This window comes from Barbus barbus (assembly GCF_936440315.1).
Source record: "Barbus barbus genome assembly, chromosome: 33".
In the NCBI taxonomy this organism is placed as follows: Eukaryota; Metazoa; Chordata; class Actinopteri; order Cypriniformes; family Cyprinidae; genus Barbus; species Barbus barbus.
This window is the reverse complement of record NC_136761.1, coordinates 12,783,706-12,795,150: the sequence shown is the minus strand read 5'-3', so window position 1 is coordinate 12,795,150 and position 11,445 is coordinate 12,783,706. Positions and strand designations below refer to the sequence as shown.

The 11,445-nt window shown below is 36.1% G+C and overlaps 1 protein-coding gene across 1 annotated transcript; it reads right to left on the bottom strand.

Annotated features, from left to right (window-relative positions):
• Positions 1-6: 6 nt before the first annotated feature.
• LOC306853376 (ubiquitin-conjugating enzyme E2 D2-like) lies at positions 7-9,427 on the bottom strand. The gene is made up of 7 exons (XM_079390731.1): positions 8,893-9,427; positions 2,766-2,829; positions 2,643-2,674; positions 2,446-2,523; positions 2,128-2,233; positions 1,909-2,002; positions 7-880 (listed from the first exon to the last, which is right to left on the bottom strand). The coding sequence occupies exons 1-7, from the start codon at positions 8,914-8,916 to the stop codon at positions 835-837; spliced, it is 444 nt and encodes a 147-aa protein (XP_079246857.1). The 5' UTR covers positions 8,917-9,427; the 3' UTR covers positions 7-834.
• Between the last annotated feature and the right edge of the window lie 2,018 nt (positions 9,428-11,445).

Genomic DNA, 11,445 nt, shown 5'->3' with positions numbered 1-11,445 from the left:
ACAAATGATAGTTTAGCAACTTTATTGAGCAAACAAAATTAACAACTAGTAGAGCTATTAGTTGATCGGTCATCCATTGAGAGCTTGCAATCACGTATATTCAGTGCAATGAGAGAACAGTGTTTAGGAGGATAGACGAACTAATAGCTCCCCATTCTAAAAACATCAAAAAGAGGAGAGAAAAGGAGTAACAAAAGTTCTCAGACTCTAAAAGTGGACATGTATTTGCTTAACATTGTCTGCAGATATTCATTTTTGGCAGACCACAGACCAATTACTTTAATTGTTCCATTAACATGCAAAATATATATTTTTTTCATAAGTGCTGATACAATGACGTGACTGATTTGGTAAGAAACAGTCAGTTATAAGCAAGAATATATTTCACAGACCAAAGTTCTCATTGCTATTGTAAAAGCATATAAAAACATGAAGGCCAACCGAGCAACAGATCAACTTTTCGAGGTACGCTGGCACCTGCAGAATCGTCGTTTCTTTTTCTTAAGTAGCACCTCTAGCCAGTGGCGTGAGTCAGAAGCATTCGATGGTTTCACCTTAGTTATGTTTTTTTCTTTTTGTCATCTCAATAAAAAATGGGTGAGCTCGTAGTTAAAACATGCTTCTTTGACACGAGCATTTTTCTGAACATAAAGTTGGTGATCTTTGCAATGTCGTGGTCTTTTTACAGCATGTGAATGAAGGTTGAAGGGGGTCAAAATAACCAAGCTGAACTGATATGGTCTGAATACACGGAGAACTGTCAATTCATTGAGGGGAAGAAAAAAAAGTTTTTTTTCCAGCTATACTGCAGATTGGTCTGATGTTCTTCAGGTATCACATGGCATACTTTTGAGTCCATTCCCGAGCTATTCTGTTGTACCTGTGTGAGAGAAAGAGAAAGAAAGAGAAATGTAGTGTGGCATTGGCGCAAACGCTGTTGCAGAGGCAGTGTCACACATGCTGGGTAAGCGGACCGTCTGCCAACTTGGCTCACGCCAACATAAACACAGAGTGCAGAAACGGCTCAAGGTCAGACACAGTAGCATCCTCTTCACGTCTACACTGCAACTCCAAACATTACTTCTGTTGTTTACTTTGGTGATAGTGAAAGCCTGAACTGTTTACCTCAACTAAACATTTGTCATTAAACCTATGATAAAACCATACAAATAAAAAAAACATAAATGGGCTATAACTGGCTGGTATGTGTGAGAGCCACAGATTTTCTATAGAATTTTTCCAGTGGACTTTTCATAGAAATTAATTAAATCACAACCAAATTAATAATGCACAAATAAAGATTTTGCAGGAAAAACATTTTTTTTTAGTTATGAATCACACCAGTTTATTTGCAAACATGTCCCATGCACAATATTCATTTTAGTAAACAGAAAAAAAATACATGAAAGTTTTACTAGTTATACACTACCATTCAAAAAAATTGAGATTTGTTGTCTATTATGTTTGGTAAGACTGCATTTATTTCTGAATGATTGTGTTTGTCTCATGTATAATACAATTTTAAAAAGCTGCATCCAGTTCTGAAGACCATCAATAACATTACTGCATCCAGTAGTAGGAATGCCAACCATTGACCAACAGTGCTGCAACCTGGTGATGTCTAGAGATTAGTAAACCTTTCATGCTCACACAAAGACACTCTCCCATGATGCCTTGCTCACCTTAACCCCTATAACATGGCATATTTCTCTGTCCATTCCCTGGCTAGTTTATTATACCTGAGAGAAGACATAAAACTAGCAATTCCCACTACTTAAAAGGTATCTCTTATTCACACCAGCTAAAGAATAATCAGGCTAGATTAAAACTGCAAAACTGTCTTTGTGGTTTTATAATATAACATTTTAAACATTTTATTTATAAGGATTAAGATGCAAATATACTTACTTTTCATTGTCTGTTTTATAGATACGTGCTATCTCTGGCACTAATGGATCATCTGGGTTTGGATCACATAACAGTGAGCAGATGGACAATAGAACTGCAACAGAAAGAATAGAGAGGTTGGCACATGGCATAAACATTATCAGTGCACATCTTGGCGATCCCATAAAAAGACTCTTAAGAAAAAGGTACATTCAATGTTCTTGTTGTTTGTTGGCTCACCTTTAGAGATAGTTAATGCAGGAGACCACTGCGACCTTAGAATATCCAAACAGATGCTGCCATTACTGTTAATATTTGGGTGATAAATTCTTGTGGTGAATGCAACCTATAAATTAGAGGGTGAAACAGACTATCAGACCACATACATTTCAAACCTACCACTGATATTTTACTGTACATTTTCAGAATATCAGCAGGTTGTGGCATCTGACTACAGTATGTGCAAAATAAATGCTGGGAATACAAAATATCATGAAACAATCTCAATCTTACAGCCAGAATAACCCATAGGTTGTTTAAGTCGTTAATTATTCTTGCCTTAGGTGGTTTGAAAGGGTAGTCTGTAGGAAAATGAATGGTCAAGAAAAACACCCCCCCTTGATATGGACTGTCATTCTGTAAGGAAACAACAAAGCAAAATGACTTGATAGTGAATGCAGTGGTAAAACAATGCAAATAAATGTCACAATTCATCATCAATATGCATATGCAAATAAGAACATATATCCACTTACAGGTCCCATAATCGTTGCTTGCCAGTGAAACACTGCAAATAAAGAATAAGAAACGCCTCATTAAGTTGAGTTCAGTGACATGCTCTGAGGCAGGTAATGAAAACAAAGAGCAAAATAACTCACAGTCATCTCCAACCGGTCCTGCTGAGCACTGCGCTGGAGGGTCCCGGCCCAGATCAGTCAGTTCCTAAAGAGAGAGAGAGAGAGACAGGATGCATCAGTAGTGCACAGAATTTTTCAAAATAAATTCTGGGCATCCAATCAACAATGTCGTCTGTCATCCATCCATACAGTTTCTATACATTTAATTCTTGAAACAAAACATCAAAATTAAAAACTCTTTGCATTGCTTCTATAACCTACTTTCTATATATCTTAATATATAAAAGATTTTAGTTAGTCAAAAAACTGGCATACAAATTACTGACAGCATTACATAAAGCTAGGTGACGTGAAATTACTTTTGGAATCTGATATATACTGCATTGTGACATTCTATACTCAACTAAAACTATTTTAAAGGGAATTCTGTCTTTAAAATGATCATGTGCTTTTATAAATCTTTTACATGCAGAGGCTACTTGGAACTTGCCACAAAAAAAAAAGTCAATTTTGTGTTACATCACTGGGCCATTGAAAACCTTGTATATCCAATTTTTCTTGAATAAATAATAAACTGCTTGGTTTTAAGAAATATATGTAAGCAACACACAAGACTATGGAAGCTTGTTTCTTGACTTAAAATAATAAAGAAAGAAAGTTTATACATAACATCACAATTCAGAATTTCAAGATTTAAAATCAATATTGCAAAATAAAAATGCATAATTTTGAGATATAAACTCAGAACTGGACAGAACTGCGAGATCTGAACACACACACATTTTTTAAAAACAGGCTTCTACAAGACACAGTACAAACATTCAGTCATCATGGTGGGTATCAAACAGCTGGTTCATAATGTTACATAGAAAATGACTAATTTAAAAATGTAGGATTTTACAATAAGTCTTATGCCACTATTAGGGCATAAGTGAGACATGACAGCAGTTATATCCCCCAATTGTACCATACTCTGATGGATAGACTTTTAATTTGCTGGATGAACAATCTGATTTTGACTCAAAGTACATTATCAGTCATTGTGTCATTTAACTGGTTCTATTAAAATCCACATTTAGACACTTAAGCAGCTGAAATCTAGAATGTCTCTGTAGGAAATAGACTAGATGAGCCTTTCACTTTAATCCAGATTTTACACTGATGCATTCATCTCCCAGAAAGATAATGCAATTTATGAACTGTCACAAGATGGCTCATCTGTCCCAGAGGCCCAAACTGTTTATTTTGGAGAACAATCAAAGCGGAGACTCATGTGTCATCAGGATTAGATGGGAACAGTGGACAGATTATCGTATAATTGCACTCACTCTTACCCTCACTGATCTGAATACTGACAGCTTTCTCCACTCTGGAAAAACCACTGGCAGGAAACGACAGTACTGTCATCTTCTTAATGCAACTTTACGAAGAACATCAACAGAGTTTGATTGAGCGAAATTTTGGTTTCCACACAGTCACCTAAATGCCACAAACACCTAGTATCCCCTGAGCGTAAACAGCGTATGCTGTTCTGTGTCTGCCACACCACACGCATACGTTTTCTACGGTAATTTATGCTTTGATTTGACCGAAAACAGCGTATCCGTGTGGTGCGGCTGACACAGAACAGCATACGCTGTTTACGCTCAGGGGATACTCTCCAAAATGGCACTACAGTGTCTTTAATCAATGAATTATTGAATAAAGCTGTTATTTTTGTTTTCTTTGCTTACAACAAGTATTCTTGTAGCTTCGTAAAATTATGGTTGAACCCCTGATGTCCCCCTGATGGATTATTTTACCGATGTCCTTGCTACGTTTCTGGACATTGATCGTGTTAATTCCACTGCCGTCTATGGGAGGGTCAGACAGCTCTCAGAATGCATCAAAAATATCTTAATTTGTGTTCTGAAGATGAACGGAGGTCTTACGGGTTTGGAAGGACATGAGGGTGAGCAATTAATGACAATTTTCATTTTGGGGTGGAGTAACCCTTTAAGCAGGATATCACTCTATTAGAATGATTTCTGAAGAATTGTTTTACACTGAGGACAGCTGAAAATTCAGCTTTGCCATCACAGGAATAAATACAATTTTTAAATATATAAAAATACAAAAGAGGTATTTTAAATAGTAAGAATAATTTCACAACATTACAGTTTTACTGATTTGTTTTTTGGATAAATTAAATGCAGCCTAGACACTTCCTTTTACAACTTAAATGTTATTTTAGTTGTATTTTTATTATTATGATTAATACTACCACTGTGCAGATCGATCAGTGTTTGACATCCACGAGAGCAATTAGAAAGCATACGGAGCAGTCTCCTCTCTATAGCTCTCGTGGCACTGTAATACACTGATCAGTCTGTACAGTCGGTCCGCGTCAAGTCGAACACATCTACTAGTTTACACCGATTTCACTCAAAGATGTGGCTCACACTTAAGGCTGTAGTGTGAAAGCGTCCCAACCCCCTTGCTACGTTTACAATGGTGCGTTTTTGTTTTAAAATGAAAGCAATCCTCAACCATACTGGCATTTCCACTGTGTTTCAGAAAAGATCTCTGTCCATCCATACTACACGACCGAAAGCATGCGTTATGTGACCATTCATGCACACTATAGCATCATGCTACATAAGCAAATAAATAAGATTTATATTCCGCTTTTACTCAAAACTTCCGTTTGCCGTCTAACGTGTGTTTTGGCCAAGTAATGTTACTGAATTATGTTATTTTCTCTGAGTAAGAACAGCCATTTCTGAAGAGAGAAGTCATATAACGTTAAACCTGTATAGGCAGACAGCGCTAGAAGGTGCTAATGCTCATCAGTAAATCAGTGGAAAATTAAATGATGATTCTGTCTGAGGAGCTATGCATTTTAAAACGAACACGCACTAGTGTAAACATAACACGTGTAAAGTGAAAACTACTTGAGCTTTATTAAAACTATGTGCACTGATTTATTGTTTTGGATATATTTTGTTCCTTTGTGCTGTGGCCAGGAGATGAGTCTTTAAAAGTCTTTTTAAATGTCAGCAAGCTGAAAAAAAAAATGAAACCAAAGTTTTTTTTAGATAATGTAATCTTGTTCAAATTGATTTCATAAAATTGGTATCGGAAAAAGTATTGTTCAGGAACCGGTATCAAAGTCAAGGTATCAGTATCAACATTTTTTGAACGATACCCAGCCCTAGCTACTGTACATTTCTAAGTGAAATGGGACAAATGGGTGTTCACAATAAGGTAAGTGCTGGTTTAGCACTGTTACTTATAATGACAAATGATGGCCTAATAAACCAGTCCTCTGATCTCTAGCCACACCTAGGCATTAAGATAACAAGGAAATAGCTACCATTCTAGAGCTTTCGGTCTCTCTTTATGAGAAAATACAATAACTATATAAACCACTTCTGAGAAAATAGCACATTTCTGAGAATTCATGTATGTGAAGTGCAACCCTTTGGCGACACTTGCCTGTGCATGTAAGCATGCGAACAGACAGGAAATAAGAGGTCAGAGGTTTCTTTCATGATGAGGGTGTCTAAGGTAGAAACACCAAAACAACCACGGGTAGACCGTTTAGTTCATAATATTTTTGACTGGCTGCACATCTCTGAATATAAAACCAGTTGACACTACAAATTTCTATTCTTTATAGCTGAATTGAATGCGTTGCATGATTAACACATTTAGCAACATTGATTGAACTGAATTGAATCAGCTGAAGAACAACAATATTGTCTTCTGTAGATCTCATATAACTAAATTAAATTTATTTAATAATAAACACTATCATCTTGTTAGACCCGCTTTTTAAAATGAGTCATATTTTGATTGTATCATTGACTTATTTTCAGTTTATTACTGTGAATCTGTATTGTATAAGTGTTATATAAAGGTGACTTATGAGAACATCAGTCGCTCAAACCTGAGGGATTATTAAAAATTAAACCACTTTTTTTTTCAGATGATACCAGTACTTGTAGGGGAAAGTCGTGGCCTAATGGTTAGAGAGTCAGACTCGTAATCGAAAGGTTGTGGGTTCCGAGTCCCCGGCCGGCAGGGATTGTAGGTGGGGGGAGTGAATGTCCAGCGCTCTCTCCACCCTCAATACCACGACTGAGGTGCCCTTGAGCAAGGCACCGAACCCCCAACTGCTCCCCGGGCGCTGCAGCATGGCTGCCCACTGCTCCGGGTGTGTGTTCACGGTGTGTGTGTGTGTGTGTGTGTGTGTGCATTTGTTCACTACTCACTGCTGTGTGTGTGCACTTGGATGGGTTAAACGCAGAGCAACCAATTTCGAGTATGGGTCACCATACTTGACAATACGTCACGACTTACTTACTTACTTATTTTCCTCCATCAACAAAATGAAGAACCAAATTTATTTCTACTTTGTTACATTAGACTGCAACAATAAAAACATTAAACACTTTATTCAATAACAATTACATAAGTTAAGAACAACAACAACAAAAAAGATTATTGGTCTCGCTCTAGTTAAGAAAACTGAATCTGAATTCTAGCCAAGATCAACAGAAATGGCATAATTTAGCTTTATAAAGTGAATAATCTGTATTAAAGTCTAAGATTATCTTAGCTCTCTGAGCTACTAATGAGGAACTAACCAAACTAGGAACTCAACCGTGTCACAATCCACATGAGAAGAACAACAGGGTTATAAAGTTAAATCAAGGCCATTCTTAATTTGTAAACAACATTTCAGCTAATTGGCAGACAAATCAACAAAAAAAAAACAACACACAGACAACCAAATTACAAATGTTTCAAGAAGTACGGTTAATTTCATTCTCTGTCATCCTTAATAAGCAGCGTGGATGACGTGGAGGTGAGCCTTCTTGGGAATCAATGTACGACACCAATTCAACTAACCAATATAGGACAATGTGAACATCAGCACTAGTGGCTGTTTGTACGACTGCATACTTCAGATTAGGGTGTGGAGAATAAACCAGACCTGTCATCACTTTAGAGATACACGACTAGTATTTTCAACCAGACGTCTGTGTGCACACTTGGCATAAATGCTGTCCTAAAATTCGCAGCTCAATTTTCAGTTTCTGCCATACTTCACATTTCCCTATTAAACATGCCATACTTCACATTTCCCTGAAAACTGCTTGACATGGGAGTAACAAGCCACACAAGTATTTGGCTATTGGCCCACAAACAATCTGCTGTGTCAGTCTAATTAATAGAAGCTCTCAAAGTCAGCAAAAGTGGGAAAAATCATCCTGTCGCCAAGCTCAACAACAATTGTGCAACTACTTCACACTGGTATGGCCCGGATATTTCTAACTGGAGTATTGAGCACTAGTAGTAGCTTTCCAGGAAGAACTTCTAGAAATGACGCAAAGCTGTTGCGTTTACCAAAATGAAAAAAACGTCACTAATACAAGGGATAATATTAGTATGAACTAACAAGAACTGATAAGAAGCCAGGGTTATATGCCCATAATATTTACTCTAAACCAGTTAAGGCAAATCCTGTCCCAACTAGTAACTTCTGTGACTGAGATGATTCATAAATTTTATTCATCTGAATCAACACCATGAGTTCAAGCATGAGAAATCACATAAGGTTCTGTTTAACTGGATGTGACTCACAGAGGAAATACATCCACATGAAATCCTCCTTATCCACCTTGCAAAATCTCATTCCAGTATTTCCTCTTTCTTGATTGAAGAAATGTTGTAAATAGCTATATTAGACTGTAATGCTGTAAAGCTATTTATTACAACGTGGCACCTGTTATTACGGGGGATAAATGTAGATAGATAAGACTGATAAAAGGGTAGATGGATATATAAACAGATAGATGGATATATAAACAAATAGATAGATAGATAGATAGATAGATAGATAGATAGATAGATAGATAGATAGATAGATAGATAGATAGATAACAATGTCAGCATTGAAATTTTAAGGAAACAATAATACAACATTAAAACGAACAACAACAACAATACTAATAATAAAAACAAAAACAGCCAAGCTTCATACCCAAGCCTGCTATCCTCATAGCATTTGCTAACGTCTATATCTTTTACACATCAAACAAAAACCAAAAGGGGTTATGAAGCGAATTTAAAACAAATAACATAAAATATAACGATTTACCTTGTGAATTCGTTTTAATGCCATTCTGTGTGTGTAATGGGCTCCTAAGGCCGAGGAAAGAGATTTATCCGGCTAGCTGCGGCTAGCTATGCTCGCTAGCCAGACACTAAAGATCCAACAGAAACCCGACGAGTCCGAAGCTAAAACGAACGAAATAAGCCGTTAAAATGGACCAACAGAATCCCAGCTGTCCGATTGATAATATCCCTGACGAGAATTAAAGTTATACTGAACGGAAGGCCTGCGCTGAACACTGAACACTTGTATAGGTATGTGTGTGTCTCCACCTATGATCTCTCTCTCTCTTTACAAAATGTCCTCTTTCTCACTCCCTCTGTCCTGACGTCTATACACAGCATCATTTTACGGAAATGTTGTGTTAAATGCTGGAAGCAGTGACTAACATTGAGGAAAAGACATTACGAAATAGTCCTACAAAATATGTGGATTTGTGCCAGGGTTAGGCAACTTCTCTTATTTTAGTAGCTGTCTCAAAACCTGGTGAGCTGCCTAGTTCCTACCTAGAGAGCAAGTCAAAGTCACATGCGGTTCCACCGCGGGAACAATTTAAATTTATTATGACCTAAATGATGCCCTGTAACTCTTATGACCTATACAAATATTACACATTAGGAATAGTTCACCCAAAAATTTAAATTACTTGAAATTTTGCTTTTACCATCCAAGATGTAATTGAGCTTGTTTCTTCATCGGAACAGATTTGGAGAAATGTAACATTACATCACTTGCTCATCTTGAAGTACAACTACTGTGCATCAATCAACGTATTTTAAAGTGAAAAGCCGTGTGTTTGTTGGAAACAAATAGCCTACATCAAGACACGTTTTAGTTCAAACTAAAATATTTTAAAACCTTTAATATTGCTTTATCCAGTAAAAAGGTTGTCTCATCTGAATCAGGAGAGAAATATGCACAGATCAACTTTATAATGAAAACATTCAAAAAAGTTTTAAACAAATATGTTGATGGATTTTAATGTGAAAGGACAACAAGGGCTGGACTTTTTCACTGAGGAAGCATAATTATGGATTAGTATTTTGGCCGGAAGTTACGGTTTAGAGTTAAAAATTTGTCTCAAACATGTAGCTTTTAACATCACAAGACATTAGTTGATGGACTAATCATATAATTTTGATGTTTTTATCAGCCGTTTGGACTCTCATTCTGATGGCACCCATTTACAGAAGATCCATTGGTGAGCAAGTGATGTTATGCTACATTTCTCCAAATCTGTCCAGATGAAATCTACATCTTGGCTGAACTGAGGGCATGGGCAAATTTTAATTCTTGTGTGAACTGTTCCTTTAAAACCAGAAAAATTACATTCTCCTCTTCTGTTATCTTTGGGTTTAAATGAAAGTTGCATTCATCTTGATACATAATTTTACGATTTTTGCATGCTTTCATATTATAGCCTACATTATATCAAAATAAATTTTATTATCAATGGAAATTGTACAACAATATGGTGTATCTTAGTATCTTGTTATCTTTCAGAGTTATTAAGTTTATTTAAATGTATCATAGTCGCGTATAGTGAGCTATGAACTTGGCCTCAACATTAATGAAAAACGACTAATGTTTACAAGTTTACAAAAACAGACAACTAATTAAAGACTAAATGAATTATAGTGTATATCGTCCTGAGACCCAGCTATGGAGTTTTTGCCTCTGTAGTGGACCATCTATTTCAGTGAATTTCTCTGAGACCTCACATGTCACAGTTGTAAGTCTGGATGTCCTGTACAGATCATATTTTTATAGAGATACTAAATGATTGGATGTTTCACCGATTATTTTCAATCACACACACACACACACACACACACACACACACACACGTGTATTCTATATTGACAGTACTGTTTTTTTAACATATTGCAAAAACTACAACTGTCAAAAAATAATTTGTGCAAAAATTGTACCTTTAGGTGTACAACAGCTTGTCAATGGGGCAGTAACCTCAAAGGGACATTGCCTCCTTTACCACTAAAGGGTTCATTATAGTACTGTAAGAGTACATATTACTACCATACATATTATTATTTAATATTATTATGAACCCTTTAGGGGTAAAGAAATTACAAAGGTGTTACAAATTATGCCTTTTTTTTTTTTTTTTATAAATAGCCTATACAGTGCACAGCATAAATGAGAACCCCCTTAAACTTAACAAATTCAGCAATTGCTCTCTACTTAAAAGACATGTTAAGGTTGTATGTAGATATAATGTTCCTGCAAGTCTGCCTGATCAATTACCAAAGAAGCATGTCAAAATTATTCCCAAAAATAAATAAAAAATTATTGTCAAAGTGATAAAATGTTGTGTTGTAAAAGTGAGTACACCCAAAGTCCCTTTAAGGTACTTCTAAAGTATTTGGTGCACCACACCATCCTGAAAGTCATCCAAAATAAAACTATTATAATAATAGTAATAACAAACAAACAAACAATTAATAAATAAATATAGTCTGGTGTAAGTTTAAGGCATTTTTGATCAGCAGATAAGTGTTGAACCAAAACTTCTGAAGT

Excerpts from the sequence above, each read along its gene's own strand:
- LOC306853376 (XM_079390731.1), bottom strand. The coding sequence starts at position 8,916 with ATGGCATTAAAACGAATTCACAAG. Across the intron at positions 2,524-2,642 it reads AAGCAACGATTATGGGACCT|AATGACAGTCCATATCAAGG; the intron begins GTAAGTGGATAT and ends GTTTCCTTACAG. Across the intron at positions 2,003-2,127 it reads TGCATTAACTATCTCTAAAG|TTCTATTGTCCATCTGCTCA; the intron begins GTGAGCCAACAA and ends TTTCTGTTGCAG.